This window comes from Triticum aestivum, chromosome 6A (genome assembly GCF_018294505.1).
Source record: "Triticum aestivum cultivar Chinese Spring chromosome 6A, IWGSC CS RefSeq v2.1, whole genome shotgun sequence".
In the NCBI taxonomy this organism is placed as follows: domain Eukaryota; kingdom Viridiplantae; phylum Streptophyta; class Magnoliopsida; order Poales; family Poaceae; genus Triticum; species Triticum aestivum.
In genome coordinates this window covers 508,465,437-508,482,151 of record NC_057809.1, presented here as the reverse complement: position 1 = coordinate 508,482,151, position 16,715 = coordinate 508,465,437, and the positions used below count along the sequence as shown (strand labels likewise).

General features: G+C 47.8%; 1 protein-coding gene across 1 annotated transcript; it reads left to right on the top strand.

Moving 5' to 3' along the window:
• The first annotated feature begins 12,540 nt into the window (after positions 1-12,540).
• On the top strand, positions 12,541-13,632 carry LOC123130855 (uncharacterized). The gene has a single exon (XM_044550650.1). It carries the CDS (start codon positions 12,664-12,666, stop codon positions 13,138-13,140), a length of 477 nt encoding a protein of 158 aa, XP_044406585.1. The 5' UTR covers positions 12,541-12,663; the 3' UTR covers positions 13,141-13,632.
• Positions 13,633-16,715: the final 3,083 nt, after the last annotated feature.

Sequence of the window (16,715 nt, the reverse complement as noted above, 5' to 3'; positions counted from 1 at the left end):
GTCGCAGGGCTTTGCCTAAGCACCGCTACAATATTATCAAGGATTATGGTGGAAGGGGGCACCGCACACGGCTAAGAAAACGATCACGTGGATCAACTTGTGTGTCTAGGGGTGCCCCTACCCCCGTATATAAAGGAGCAAGGGGAGGAGGCCGGCCGGCCCTATAGGCGCGCCAAGGAGGAGTCCGGACTCCTACTAGGAGGGGGAAGGAAGTGGGGAGGGAGAAGGAAAGGGGGGTGCCGCCCCCCTCTCCTAGTCCAATTCGGACCATGGGGAAGGAGGCGCGCGGCCCACCCTGGCTGCCCTTCTCTCTCTCCACTAAGGCCCATATGGCCCATTACTTCTCCCGGGGGGGTTCCGGTAACCCTCCGGTACTCCGGTTTTCTCCGAAATCACCCGGAACACTTCCGGTGTCCGAATATAGCCGTCCAACATATCAATCTTTATGTCTCGACCATTTCGAGACTCCTCGTTATGTCCGTGATCACATCCGGGACTCCGAAATAACTTCGGTACATCAAAACTCATAAACTCATAATATAACTGTCATCGAAACCTTAAGCATGCGGACCCTACGGGTTCGAGAACAATGTAGACATGACCGAGACATGTCTCCGGTCAATAACCAATAGCGGAACCTGGATGCTCATATTGGCTCCCACATATTCTACGAAGATCTTTATCGGTCAGACCGCATAACAACATACGTTGTTCCCTTTGTCATCGGCATGTTACTTGCCCGAGATTCGATCTAGTTCAATCTCGTTACCGGCAAGTCTCTTTACTCGTTTCATAATACATCATCTCGCAACTAACTCATTAGTTGCAATGCTTGCAAGGCTTATGTGATGTGCATTACCGAGAGGGCCCAGAGATACCTCTCCGACAATTGGAGTGACAAATCCTAATCTCGAAATACGCCAACCCAACATTTACCTTTGGAGACACCTGTAGAGCTCCTTTATAATCACCCAATTACGTTGTGACGTTTGGTAGCACACAAAGTGTTCCTCCGGCAAACGGGAGTTGCATAATCTCATAGTCATAGGAACATGTATAAGTCATGAAGAAAGCAATAGCAACATACTAAACGATCGGGTGCTAAGCTAATGGAATGGGTCATGTCAATCACATCATTCTCCTAATAATGTGATCCCGTTAATCAAATGACAACACATGTCTATGGTTAGGAAACATAACCATCTTTGATTAACGAGCTAGTCAAGTAGAGGCATACTAGTGATGTTTAGTTTGTCTATGTATTCACACAAGTATTATGTTTCCGGATAATACAATTCTAGCATGAATAATAAACATTTATCATGATATAAGGAAATAAAATAATAACATTATTATTGCCTCTAGGGCATATTTCCTTCAAATCCACGGTCGACGTGAGTGGCAAGGAGAACGCGCTCACCCTCCCGAGGTTGCGGCTCGGATTCCTTCCCCGGAAGCCACGCCGATACATGGGGGATCAGTCCTCCATTGGCTAGGTCATCGAGGTCTTCTTGGCGGATCGCCGAGCGGATCCAGTCGCCCTGGATCCAGCCCTTCGGCAGGCCGGCTCGCGAGGAAGATCCACCCCGACTGGTCGCCTTCCCCTTCGCCTTTGTCGTCGCCTTCTTCACCCTCTCCAGAGCCACCGTCTTCTCCTTCCCTATCATCGCCGGCGAGACGCGTACGGAGCGGCGGCGCTGGGGCGAGAGCGAGCACAATGAAGAAGCCTGAAGAGGAGAAGAGGAAATGAGAACGCATTGTTCAAGAAACCCCGGTCTGACGCCTTATATGAGGCCGCTTCCGAGTGGCTGACTAGTAGGCCCGGATGATCCTGTCAAATCCCGTAACAATCGCGCGCGCGATACGTGGCGGAAAAGGTGGCGCGGAGATCGAGGCGGCTCCGCCCTATCCCATCCGATTACTGCGGCCTCCCCCATCCCGCGCGCTTCCCAAAGTTCGAATCCCGCGAAATCTGCGGGCAGCAGAACAACTTGTCAGACGGAAGATCTCCTCCACACCGTCCCTCAGAGCTTTTCAAGTAAAGAAACTCACTCGACAAAAAACTAAGAATGGATCAAGGCGACTGAAAAGGAAGTTGCTGTCCTCACTCAGGTTCATTGATCCGAAACAAGATATGCTCATGGCATGAAAAATGAGTCGGAGAAGTTCTCAACTCCTTCCCCACTCAAACCTCGATCCATTCGGGGGCTAATGATGAAGCTATGTACCTAGGGTAGGGTCATGGACCAGTCCTAACTGCCCTACCCAAGGACATCTCTAGAAGAAATCACCTTTCAATCGACTTGGAGGTGTTCCACTCGACAGACTCGAAGACACTCGACCAAGAAGCAATCACTCGACCAAGATCCAACCACTCGACGGCCAGGAGACCTAAAGTCACTCCGCACGCTAACGGTCGGTCATTAAGTAGCTTTTATGGTCATAATAGCACTTTATTAGGGGCGTTACTGGTAACGCCCGATCTTAATGTACTTAAAACCCTGCATAACTGAGGGCCGGAGGGGTCGGGCGAACTCTATATAAGCCACCCCCTCCTCAGTGTAAAGGGGTCGCACCCCTGTAATTCATACACACATAATCCAGTCGACCGCCTCCGGGCTCCGAGACGTAGGGCTATTACTTCCTCCGAGAAGGGCCTAAACTCGTAAACCTCGTGTGCTTACAACTACTCCATAGCTAAGATCTTGCCTCTCCATACCTACCCCCCTACATTACTGTCAGACTTAGAACCACGACAGGCAAATCTTTTCCTCTTCTCTCCGACAGGGTTGGGTATTGTCTTGACAATAGTGGTCCACTGAGGATACATACCGTCACCCAGGTAGTATCCTTTGTCGTAGTTGTGGCCGTTGACAGTAAAGTTCACCGGTGGGCTGTTGCCTTCGGCAAGCCTAGCAAACACCGGCGAGTGCTGAAGCACGTTGATATCATTGTATGATCCAGCCATGACAAAGAAAGAGTGCTAGATCCAGAGATCTTGAGACGCCACGGCCTCTAGTATGAAAGTGCAAGCCCTGACATGGCCCGTATACTGCCCTTGCCAAGTAGAAGGGCAGTTCTTCCACTCCCAGTGCATGCAGTCTATACTGCCAAGCATCACTGGGAAGCCTCTACTGGCATTCATCGCCAACAAACGGGCAGTATCTTCAGCTGACGGCTCTCTCAAGTACTCAGGGTCAAACACAAAATAACAGCCTTGCAGAACTTATACAGGGACTCTACGCATGTAGACTCACTCATACATACGTACTCGTCAATGAGATCACTGGGTACTCCCTATGCAAGCATTCGAATGGCGGCAGTGCATTTCTGATAAGAGGAGAAACCAATCTTGCCGACGGCATCCTCTTTGCACTCGAAATAGTTATCATAGCCGACCACCCCCTCTCTAATACGCTTGAAAAGATGCCTACTCGTACGAAAACGACGGCAGAATTTTTGATGTTTGAACAACGGGTTTGTTGTATCAAAGTAGTCCTTCCAAAGAAGGAAATGCCCGCTCTCTCGGTTACGATTCAACGCCGGAAGGTTGCCTGGAATGGAGGCACGGAACAACGGCCGCTGGCTGTTGAGGTGGTGCTGGACCAACACGGCAGCCAATATTTCCTCCTCATCGTCGGACGACGAATCGTCGGAGTCACAAAGAAAATTGTGGAAAAAGAACTCGTCGGCAGAGTCCATTTTGTACCTTGGCAAACTGTCGAACAACTTGCGGGCGTCGACGAAGGAGAAGGCCGACGAGGGAGTCGTGGCGCGCACAGACCAGCTAGCTGCCCTGCCGGCGTCCGACGAGCGTGTCGATGAGGATCTGGCCGGGGCGACGAGGCGGCTTTTTGGTCGCTGGGTGGTGGGGGAGCGGTGGTGGGAAGCAGTTTGCTCCCAGCGGCAAGATGGCGGTGGCGGGCAACGGGGGAATGGGCGCCGTTGCTGGGTGGATGTGGAGGCGGCGGCAGCTGGCAGAGTTGCCGGCAAAAATGGGCGGCGGCGGCAACGACGAAGGAGGCGGGCGAGGGTTGTTGTTGGATGAGGGGGTGAGGAGGAGGCCAATGTGCCACCGACCAGCGAGCCCGAGGAGAGGAAATGGCGTCCGTGCGCGCGTCTGTCGCGTGTCCACGCCGACGTAAATCCGGCTCAAAAATAGGCCGGGAATTGATCGCCCGCGGACGAAAAGAGGACGCGCGTCCGTTTGGATAGGCGCGTTGGGCCGCCTTTTGTGTCCGCGCCGATCTAAACGGACGGCGGCGGACGAAATAGGTCACCCTATTGGAGTTGCTCTTACTCCCGCGGCAGCATGCACGCAGGGCGTGGGTTGCATGATGCGAAGACTGGGCTTTCTCGTCCAAAGTACAATGGCCGGCACGTTCGTTGCTATTAGAGCCATAGTCTACAACAAAGAATGAAGGGAGTATAAAGATGGTCCAAAACAAAGCTTGGATGTGGAACTTATGACATTTTCCTCCACGTGTTGACATCACTTTTGGCTTGCATGATAACATCCTCAAAACGACCTTAGGTTTAAAAGGTTTTCTGCATGATAAATGCTTATTGAATCGTCTTAATTCGAGATTATATGCAAAAGTTAGAGCCAAGCCAGTACTAGAAAAAACTAGAGATGGTTGAACTGTCCGGCCGAACACCCAAAACCTTCCTTTTCCACTAGGCTGCCTGGAAATTTGGACAATACTGTCAGGTCTGGGTCACAAAACACGTCCAAACCTTCTGTTGTGACCAGATAGTCTGGTCCAGTTCAAACCATCGTGTGTCTACACATCTGATGATTGCGGGAGTGATTTCACCTTCGAGATGGCCTCAGATGAAAAAAAAATCCCATTCAACATGATAGTAGTTCGTCTCATCGAAACAAATAAATTTTCTTTCGGGCGCATCTTCATCCGAAGTTGTATATGGCCTTTGAGTTCCAAAAATTGAAATACTTTCTTTGGCCTACCTAAATTCGATTTCAATTAATTTTGCAAAGATCGGGATGAGATCTTGAGTGTTTTTCTTGCACAGGAAGTCCAGTCACCTCATATATAGATGAGAGGTGACGGATGATTGAACAACACATAATCGATCTATCATCCACCACTGTTTTACCTTTACCTTCTCCTTCTCCTTTGTTCTTCTTCTTCCTCGCTCTCGTTTGTTCTTCGCGTTGGAGGGCAATGATCCACAAGGCCCTAGGGGCGATCAGGTCGACCTAGGGCAGTCCATAGCTGCCGAGCACCTTGACGGGGTTGCTCATAGGAGTGTGAGATTTCGGGTCCTCAAAAGACCTCGTCGGCGTGTCTTGTGTATCACGCTCCCAGCGAGGCTCCTCCTGCGACATGTCCTGCGTACCGCGCTCGACGTTGGAGGTAAACGGTGACGTGTTTGTGCGCAAATATACTTTTTGGCAACTGTGCTGGGATGAAATTTATAATGGTCCATCATGATCTGATCATTGTGTCTACGAAGAGATCATCATCAAGGGTTTGCTATCTACAAAGGTAATAACCCAATCCCCTTGTGTACATGCATATAATTCATATGGTGTTAGAAGATCGTTCAATGTGTATACTCTATCGGCTAGCCCTAGTTTTTTCAATCATGCAACTAATTATGTGCAAGGTCCGATTCAAAGTAATTTACATGCTTCAAATTCTTATGATACTAGTAACATGCACCATATGTATTCCAACTCTCATGCATCGGTAACCACACAATTCGTTATGCCGATGAACAACATGATGAGTTCGATAAATAAATTTGAAACACCGCATGTTAGAATTTCTAATGCCATGCAATAAAGTGTTTTACTCTTTTACTCAACGTCAACTAGTTTGGAATATACTAGTCCAAATATACCGATGGATGGAGAGTTGGCCATGCTACTACTAGCTATTCGACCAATTACTCTCAACCCTTGTATGCTACGCCTAACGTTAACAATTTTCCAGCAACGTACACAACTATAAATGTTCATAGTTCGGCTCCGCACCATGGTCATACCCATATAAGTGAAAATTTTGCAGGAGCGCACATGCCTTCACCTAATATTGTAGCATATGCATCCTCTATGCAATTGTAGAATTTTTGTAACACCCACAAATCATTGACGAATGGTTTTAGAAGTCTTGTGGTTCAATCCCTTCAAGAATGGGAAGTGGTTGCATTAAAAATGCATATAGCTCGAAATAACAAGATTAGTGATATTTGCCTTGAACAACATAAAAAGGTGTTATTTCCTGATTATGATGCAATGAAGGCTAAAGTTTTGCAAAAAATATTTGTCAATTGATAGAATTGGCAAGCAAAAATATGGTTCTACAACAATACACATGTCTTCATTTAGTACAACATCATACTATACATCCCCTACATAATTACAAAGTTTCGACAACACTCATGTGTCATTGTCGGAAGAATCTAAAATCGTTGGGGGAAATACTATCTAGAACGTGCTGAAATTGAGAGAGTAGTTAAAGCATTGCGCAGTAGGGTGTAAGTTCTTGCCAGGACCAAACAAAAATGACTCAAAGAAAGTATATTTGACAATTGTTGGAACTGGAAAAAAAGAATGGTGTTTCGGATGATAACGGTAGTTTGGTTACTGAAAAAACTAAACCAATCAGTACTTGTGCCGGACCTATTAAAAATAAGTCTTGACAATGAGTAGAATTGATGAAAGGATGATTCAAAGAGTGAAAGTGCTTCGGTTGAAAAAGCCAGATCAAATATTGTATGTTCTAAGTCAATCAAATCCAAAGAGGCAACCACCATTGATAAAGTGCATGGCATGCATAGCAAAATAACGATGCTTGATTTTTCTAAAGTTAAAAAAACCTACTTCCCGCCCTATGAGTTTCGTGCCATAGAAACTAGCGAACATCAAGGAGAAGAACAAGTAGCCGAACACAGAGTTCGATTGAGAAAGATGTTCGAAGCAATGAGGCATGGAATCAAGAAAAAAAGGAAGATAGGGCGTTGGAGAGTCATGCAAAAGTAGAGAAAGATATTGTTCAAGTGATACAACCATCATGCTCTCTCAACCTATTTGAAGAGTTATGTTTAGCAAGTGATTCACCTATTTTCATATTTGGTCACAATTTATTGTTGGTGCGTCAATTAGAAAAAATCTTAAGAAATGTTGAGAGACCAATGAAGAAGGGTAATTTACTTGTTAGGAACAAAATTGGTACAAATCATATCGGTCAACACATTGTACCATTTAGAGCATCCAATAGTGACATATTATTGTACCAAAGTTTTCCCTATTGTTTTCTTTACACAATAAATATAAATGGGTAGCTTTATTTGTTTCACACTTGGCTTCTATTTGTTCTCAGATGAGACATGTATGCCCTAACTATTCTCATCATAAAAGCATAAAGCCAAGTTTCAATTCTTTTGAGAAAACCAATGCTAGTATAGTGTTTTATCCAATGACATCGAGAAAAGAATGCAAAAGAAAATTCATAGCCGGATGAGGAGATGTCAAATGTGAACCATTCATTTTCTTAGCTCTACAGCCGTTCTCATAGCAAGATCGGCTAGAAAATAAGAAGTATATCTTCAATTCAAGCATTTGTGATCAAATCTTTTATCACCATGTCAAGTCATCAATGAAAATATGAATGTATTGTAAGTTACATGATTAATTCGAGCATAATTTTGAGGACTGCGATATGTTACGTCAAATAGTAAAGTCGTTCATTGATAAAGGACGACTGAAACTTGTTGAAATACCAAAGGATGATCAGTCTATTTTAATTGGTTCTGGTGGCAAAAGGCTTTGCATCGGTTGCTTCAAAACACTCCATTTAAACATGAGAAGGTAAAAACTGCAAGTGATGAAATCAAGGTTTCAAGTAAAGATATTATTCAACTTGCACAATGAAGATACTCTCAAGGGCGAGAATTTCATCGAAACTACAATGAAGACGCCAAACACTGGGGGCAATAAGAAAAATTCAAATTTTGATAAATGCATATATATTAAAGACAAAGGTCACATTAGCTACGTTGGATGATGCAGCGAACGATATCCGGATGTCCTCCTGGAGCCCAACCTACTCTTCGGCCAAATTATACAAACAATACTGTGGTGGCAGAGGAAGCCCTTAAATGGATTTGGAAATCCAAATGCACAATAAAAAAGAGGTGTTTTCGTGGCTCCTGTTGAGGCGGGGGATAGGCGGGGAGAACCTTATTTCATCTTCAGGAAGCGGCCGCCGCCTCATCTTCCTGAGTATGACATAAATCGTAACAGAAAAACACCTAAAAACGAATCCCTCCCACGGCAAGGGTCGTGATCCACGACGCCTTTATGGTCCTACAACCATAAGAGATGAGGTAGACCGACGCCGACGAGAGGCAAAAACCCTAGCTGAGTGCCTTGGGACACACGAGCGAAGGGGTACAGATAACATAAGTGCATAGTATTGTCCTTAATATCTAATACTTATTATATTTCAATGGAAATATGATATCTAATTTATGGTCAAAGATTATTTTTCAAACACATGCGCTCCCTATTCATTGAAATGAAAGGGCCACAACAAAATCTCATTGAAATGTATTACAAAATATTTTCGCAATAACGTGCGAAGTACCATCTAGTATTAGTTCTCGTACCGGCCCTTAAATTCACGGGTACTCCCCCCACTTCCTTTTACTCTGTATATAAGATTTATTTGAAGTCAAACTATTCAAAATTTGACCACATTTCTCCATACTTAAACATATGTAAGGTTTCTTTTTCTGCAGAACTCTTCGTCAACCAGTTCTCCCCTCCCACTATACCATGTATCATGCATGACACATTCTACATTCTTTATTCTTTTGACAAGTTCGAATTATTTCCTGTAAACATTTGATTGTATTGGCTAACAAGTGCACTAGGATTAGGAGATCATGCCAGGATCGCTTAGAATGTCAGGGTTTTGGAAAGTGAATTTTCTAAAAACGCGGTTTGTATATCTCCTTTTTCTCTCCCTGATTTCGTCGAAAAAGAGAAGCTGCAGACGCCGGCGGTGCGACTGCATCCGTGATGGGTTGTATTTGGACCACGTAGTAACACACATGCAATGACCTAGTACATTTAGAAATACCAACATCTACTATACTGAAGTTATATAATATGAAAATTAATTTCATGATTCAATTAATGATATTGATTTTATATTATGAATATTAATATTTTTTAATAAAGTTGGTCAAACCGTAGCAGCAAGGGAGTACAACCCTTGTATATACAGACTAAAAAACAAAGTCTGACGTTCAAACCACCATGAGCATATGCCGCCCGGCCTCAGGGTAGTGAAGAGGCAATCGGCGAAGACCGCCGGCGCAGATCAGATCCCACGAGGAAGCCCTAAAAGAGCATGGTTAATAATATAGCCAGCTGATTCTATAAAAAAAACGCCATGTTATCTATAGCCATCATCTATATACACTCATACAATAATGTGGGTTGGCTATTGCATTAGTACTTTCTTCCATCTTCTCTCTATCTCTTTCTTCACATTTATTCCATTTATCTAGGTGCATATAGTTAGGCTCTTGCATGAGAGCTCACTTCCTTACTTTTTCACATCTCTCTTCTCCACATAGGCAAAAAATGTCATGTAAGCCGGCTATAAGCCCACTATTGTACTTGCTCAAGAAGGAGAGAGAACGTGCGAATTTCCCATTATTCATTCCCGAACGAGAAGGAACAACATGATTTTCACGGACGTCCGTTTGGGGTCGCGCGGTGGAGTTGGCCTAAAAACAGAGTCTGGCGTTCAAACCACCATGAACACACGCCGCGGGGCCTTGGGGTAGTGAAGAGGCAGTCGGCGAAGACGCCGACACAGATCAGATCCCACGAGGAAGCCCTAAAATAAGGGAAAACTTTGTTTTTGTCACTCTAGGTTTTGCCCATCTTACTTATGTCACTCTAGAATTTGACATTTTACTTTTGTCACTTTTAGATTTTGACAATATTCACTTTTACCATTCCGTGGCAACATCAAAATTTTGAGAGTAGCAATTGTGATGTATTGTCAAAAGCTAAGAGTGGCAAAAGTGAAATAAAAAGATATTGTTTTTGTCATAGAATGGCATTTATGATGTATTGTCAAAAGTTAAGAGTGACAAAAGTAAGATGCCAAATTCTAGAGTGACATTAGCAAAGTGGGCAAGAACTAGAGTGGCAAAAACAAAATTTTCCCCTAAAATAAGGAGAGTGAACGTGCGCATTTTCCATTATTCATTTCCGAACGAGAAGAAAAAGAACAGCATGATTAAGCGCGTGGATGGGGAGCGAAGCAAAGCATACGTTCTCCGTCCTTCTCCACTCCAGAGTCAAATTCATCATCACAAACTCCAGCCAAAAGGTCCTAAACAATCCTCCTCCCGAACCCCATTTCGTTGCTAAGATGGCGTTTGGTTTGAAGGCGGGATTGGCTGGGGATACCCTTAACCATGTGGTTGGGGATACCCTTGATTCTTGTTTGGTTGTAAGGATTACAGAGTGATGGGATAGCCACCTCTTTTTGTTTGGTTGGAGGGATAAGAAACCGATACACACAGGCATCTACAGTTACGTGTGTAGATCACACTGACATTCCCTCGGATTCACTTGCATTCCGATGAAGAACACACATCAGAGGGGGACAGCAGCTTGCAGCTCTTGCATAAATAAAAAACACGCACGCACGGTTCAACACAAACGTGGATCTACCAGCATATGCACGCATCCATCAGGCATGATCAACGCGCCTGCTCATTTTCGCTGCTCCGCGTCGCCATAACAAGCCAGCCCCAGGACCTAGAGGCATCCACCGCTGCTCAACTCCGGCCACCACTATCGCGCTTGATGTGCCGGCGTTGTCGACCTGGGTGGCTGGGTCCAACTGCCATGACGCATGTTCAGGGGATGAGACGAGATGGAGAAAAGAGAAAAACGAAGAAAACGTTTCACAGCTGAACGAAGCGACGCGCGCGAGGGTGGTTGGCCATATCCGCCAGATTTTCGCGGATGAGCTCAACCGCGTTTTGAGGGAATATTCGCAGAATCTTGACTGCCCATGTCCCTGGCCATTCTTAAACCAAACATCCGATGGCCATCGAAAAGTTGGCTATCCCTAACCACCCCAAGGATAGCCAACGAACCAAACGCCACCTTAGTCACCTCGTGCCCTCACAAACACATGGTGCCTCGCTCACCAACACCTGCAGCCTACGCAAGCAAAAAGAAAACGGCAAGAGACGACATGGACGCCGCCACCGCCACACGTGTCCCCTTCACTCCGGCCTCCCCTCCCTCTCCCAGGGGAAGCGTGTCCCCTTCACACGCCGCCCGGTGCGCCCGTGCGGTCGTAGGTCAGCGGCCACCGGACGACACACCGCGCGCTAGGTCGCGCCGACTCGCCCAGATTCCGGCGCACCGCCTGCCCAGGGGAAGCCTCAGCCGCCAGCACCAGCGACGACAACCTCGGGCGCCGCAGTGCATGCGTGCGGGTGTGAGTCACGCTCGATCGCGCGCCGCAGTGCATGCGTGCGGGTGTGAGTCACGCTCGATCGCGCGCCGGCCACCACCCGTTTCCCCGCCTCGCCGCACCTAACCCCGCACACACGACACGCCCTCGCTCGGCAGGTGCGGCCGGTGCGCGCGCCCGTGCCGGCGTGGCGCGCTCCGGACCTCTGCTTGTCGCTCGCTAATCTTAATTCAGCGTTATATTTCGCCATGCGATCGAAGCGCGTGGGAAGCAATCGAATTCGTTGAACTGATTTCATCTGCGGAGAAGAAGATCACCGATCGGATCGAGTAACACCGAGGGCATGCAAGGCAACGTCACCGCGGTGACCAGCATGCTAGCAGTGTATCGCAGGAAAAGATTTGCCCTGGGCAGGACAAGGGCGGCAGCAGCTGGATACCGCGCGCGCGGTGATCCGGGCGGGGGGGGGGGGGGGGGGGGGGGGGGGGAGGCAGAGAATCAAACTGTCTGCGTGCAACTGGGGCGTGCCCCGTTGTTTCGATGCGCATGCATATCCACCTCCTGAATATACCGCGTGCCCAGGGATTTCGCGACAGATCCGTCCGCTCACCACTTGTTAATTCAGATTAACCACCCGTGTGAGTGACTGTGTCCACCGTCCACCCAGCCATGCCCGCTCCAGCTCGCTGGCATGTCCGGCGGTCACCGCAGCACGCACGCACGCATGCATGCCCGGCGGTGCTTGGTCGACCGCCCGACCCGTTGCGCGGAAGGGCGTAGTACCAGTGCGGCAGTGCACAGCACGCTACGAGGTACACCGGTTGCCATCACATTTTACACGGACACGTCATAGTGCCTGGCTTTTGCTTGTCCGTAATGCCTTCTCCCCAGCATCAGCACCGTAAACTAATGGGCTGTGTGATCTTGTCATGTCCCGGCCGTGATCCCGCGTCGCTCTCGCCAAAAAAGTCCCGATTCAAACCTACCTTCCTGCCTTGTTCCCTCGCCCCGACCGGACATATATACCCACCCTGCCGCGCCACTTGACCACCACCAGCACCAGCACCAGAATCAGATCATCACGCGCAGGCCAGCCAGGAGTACGCACACGCACTAGAGCGCGCGCGCACGCACGCCACGTACTGGTGAACGGAACGGGCACAGCACGACGCGCAGGATGAGCTTGTCGCCGGCGCCGGAGGAGAGCTACGCGAGGCTCGGCACAGGCTTCGGCTTCGGCCGGAGGTGGCGGCGGACGAGGGGGTTCCGGCTCGGCGCGAGGAACCGGTTCTCGGTGCGGCGGCTGCGGGCCAAGCTGCTCACGTTCCTGGGCCTCGTCGGCCGCCACGCGCGCCACCTCGCCAGGAGGCTCTCCAGGAGAGGCGGCGGCTCCTGCCCGCGGAGCGGCAGCGCGAGGACGCTCGTGGGCGGGAGCGGGTCGCAGCGGTGGTGCCCCCCGGGCGGCGAGGCGGCGCCCAGCAAGCACAAGCCGCAGCAGCAGACGCCGAGGAGGGCGGCGTCGTTCATGCGGACCAACTCCTTCTACGCGCAGGCCATCGCCGAGTGCCTCGAGTTCATCAAGCGCAACTCCGTGCCGGTGGAGGACTACGGCAGCGCCGTCGTCGCCCGCGGCGGCGCCGCCGTCGGGAGATAGACCTCATCCCATCGATCGGGACTCCGTTTGGATCGCGTTACTAGCTGGAACAAATGTGTGTACGCACGTCCCGGTCTCCCGGGCCGTCGATGGAGTCTCGACATGTGAAACTAGCGTAGAGTATACTGATACGTACAGTGACGGAGTACAGAGGTGTAAACACGTTGTGAAATCTGAGTTGCGTATGTTGAAATTTTTGCGGGGCTGTGATTACTTGGCCGGTGCACGATCGCACTAGTTCTTCAACTTCTTGTGCATTTCCAGACGTGATAATAGTAGACTTTCTGCGTGAGGCTGTTCCAGAGCCACGACTGAGGTCTGACTGTCTCATGGATTCTACTACACGATAGAGAATGACGGGTCAGGAATTACCATCACAAAAAGAAAAGGAAAAAGATCGATGAATATTCAAAGATGTATTGCTCAGAGTGTATATGCAATGAAGATACGTACGATCGCTGCGAGTAGTTCCCTACTATACTTCTTTGTGGACTCTCTTGCTGAAAGCGAGTGATGGTGAGAGTTAGTTTGACGACACTTGTTTTATGCGGCAAGCAATGGGGTGGTGGTTTCCCACCCATTGCCTACAGATCCCCGCGTCCTACCGGTTGCCGATTTTTCTCAGCAGTTTGCTTAACGAGCAGCTATTTTTCTCTTTCTTTCTAGATCAGTGGCTAATCCACTTCTGTCCTCGGAAAGGCGCAGCGCATATCGGGCATGGCTTAAACCCACACGTAATAGGAAATGCCGGCCAATGACCGTATAATTCTCACCGGGATTTGCTGGTGCAACAGATCTATGTATGGCCCAGCAAATCCGTTTCATGAACCTTTTCCGTTAAAACAAAACACTCGGACAGAAGCAAGAAATCTTATTCTTTGCTGCACGAGCCAAGGGAAAGTGAAACTGGAAAGTCGGCGGCAGGTTCCTATGAGCGCGTACGCATCCGAATTCAGAAGAATTTGTTTGTTCCGTTGAGGGGCATCATTAGAACAACCAAACCCGGATAATTAAGCAAGCGCACGTACCATCAAAGCATTTACAGTCGGACTTGGCAAATCCAGCGCTGGACGACCCCTCATTTGGGTTGCCGCATATCCACACACCTTAAATGTGGATTCTCAATTCCATACAATCCATGCACGTCGATTATAGGATACAAAATCATTCTAATTCAACAGTTTAATACAAATACGACAAAGCAAAACAAATCATAGTTCAATAATCCGGACATGCCAAAATGAAATCAATGTCTGAGCGTGATGGATCAGTCAGCGACTGATCCGGGTCACTCGTCGGACGCCATCCATGCTACCTGCTCCTCCTCCTTCCTTGCCTCCTGCTGTGCATGCTCCGTTTGCATCCTTGCCGCATGTTCTGCCTACATCTTTGCCGCATGCTCCGCTGCCGTCATAGCCGCTCTCGCCACCTCATACTTTCCTACGTCCGTTGATCTTTTTTCTCTTCTCCACAAATCACTTCTTGACATGCTCATCAAAGAGGCTTTCGTCCGTCAATATGATCTTCGCATCCTCCGCCTTCCATGCGATTTGTAATCTCTCCTTCTCAAGCTCAATCTCTCTAAATGTCTTGACCTTCTCGAGCTCCCATTCGATCGCCACCTCTTACTTCTCCAACTCGATCTTCTCCATCACAATTTCCAGCTTTTTCTCCGCCCTCTTTCGGTCCCCATCCATCCTCTCCTTTTGCGCATTCAACATGAGCTTGTACCTCTCCTCTTTCTTGTTCTCTCTCACCGAAAATATGCCCGTCCATGTGGTGGACATTTTGTAGCCGTGACGTCACGGGAGGCCCTTGCCTTCTCCCACTTGTTTCCCATGACTTTCCGGTTATCCTTTGGCATGGTGTGGCTCTTCCATTCTCCACGACAACATCTTCCTCTTCATCGTCCAACCCAGTTGATTGGTGGAAGTTTGAGCCATCATTCCTCTTCTTGCGGGCCTTGAGATATGCCACAAGTTGTGTCCACTTTGGTCGGCCATTCAATATGATCCAACAATGGCTAAAAGAAAATGGCTTCTTCTCCGTTTCGTGATACATAGTGGCCGCCACCGCGGCCTAGCAAAAAAAATGTATGAGTATGAGAATAAAAAAAAAGGCATACGCAAATGATTACAAGATGAGGTAGCTTATGTGAGTTGCCACTCCCATCCCACTTTGAGGGAGGCCGGTCACTTTTGAGTAGTAGACGACGTACTTGTTAACTTCCCCTTGAATGACCCCCCATCGATTTTGGAGCGATTCCACATTATGGTTGGTGATGATAGGATGCGGCTCGACATATTCCATTTGTTCATGATATTCCTTCTAAATCTTCTCCCAATATTTGTTCCCCTTTTGCTCACTGCCGCATATTGGATCCATTGTTGTGACCAACAAGCTTTGACGAACAAGATATCCTCAAAAGTTAAGTATGCCGGACCTCTTGCCTTTGTCGTCTTTGTCTTCTTCTTCTTGCTCGGATTGGGATTTGATGTTGTCCCAACTTCAAATGAAGGGCAAGTTAGATTCCCCAGTTCGTAGTCCATTTGGGTTGAAACTTGATTATCATTGATCATGTCCGACAGGATCACCTCCTAAATGATCATGGTTTGCAAGCATTCAGCATGTCCGAAATGAACTAGCGGTCTATGCAAAACATTGAACATGGCATATGCAAAGTTGATCGGATAGGAGCACCAAGGACGTACCGACTCTTGTTGTGCCATTCCATCTAACAGGTCGTGGGCAGCCCGAGCGCCGCCGTTGCTCGTGCTTCTCTGCGCCTGAATGAGCTGCGGTGAGTCACATACGTCCATCGGTGGCATTTGCGTGGGCGGAAAGCTCTCCAGAATGCCCTAACCGGCTGGCAGATCCTCCTCTGTCCGAACCTGGTCCGACGATGCAATCCCTTGTCGGCGGCATGATGGATGGGGTGCGGTGGGGGGGGGGGCAACTACTTGTCCATTTTTGCATATGCTCCCTGCGACGTGAAGGAAATATGCCCTAGAGGCAATAATAAAGTTGTTATTTATATTTCCTTATATCATGATAAATGTTTATTATTCATGCTAGAATTGTATTAACCGGAAACTTAGTACATGTGTGAATACATAGACAAACAGAGTGTCACTAGTATGCCTCTACTTGACCAGCTCGTTGAATCAATGATGGTTATGTTTCCTGACCATAGACATGAGTTGTTATTTGATTAACGGGATCATATCATTAGAGAATGATGTGATTGACTTGACCCATCTGTTAGCTTAGCACGATGATCATTTAGTTCATTGCTATTGCTTTCTCCATAACTTATACACGTTCCTATGACTATGAGATCATGCAACTCACGAATACCGAAGGAACACATTGTGTGCTATCAAACGTCACAACGTAACTGGGTGACTATAAAGATGATCTACAGGTGTCTCTGATGGTGTTTGTTGAGTTGGCATAGATCAAGATTAGGATTTGTCACTCTGAGTATTGGAGAGGTATCTCTGGGCCCTCTCGGTAATGCACATCACTATAAGCCTTGCAAGCAATGTGACTAATGAGTTAGTTACGGGATGATG

Coding starts and splice junctions, on each gene's coding strand:
- LOC123130855 (XM_044550650.1), top strand. CDS start 12,664: ATGAGCTTGTCGCCGGCGCCGGAGGAGAGCTACGCGAGGCTCGGCACA.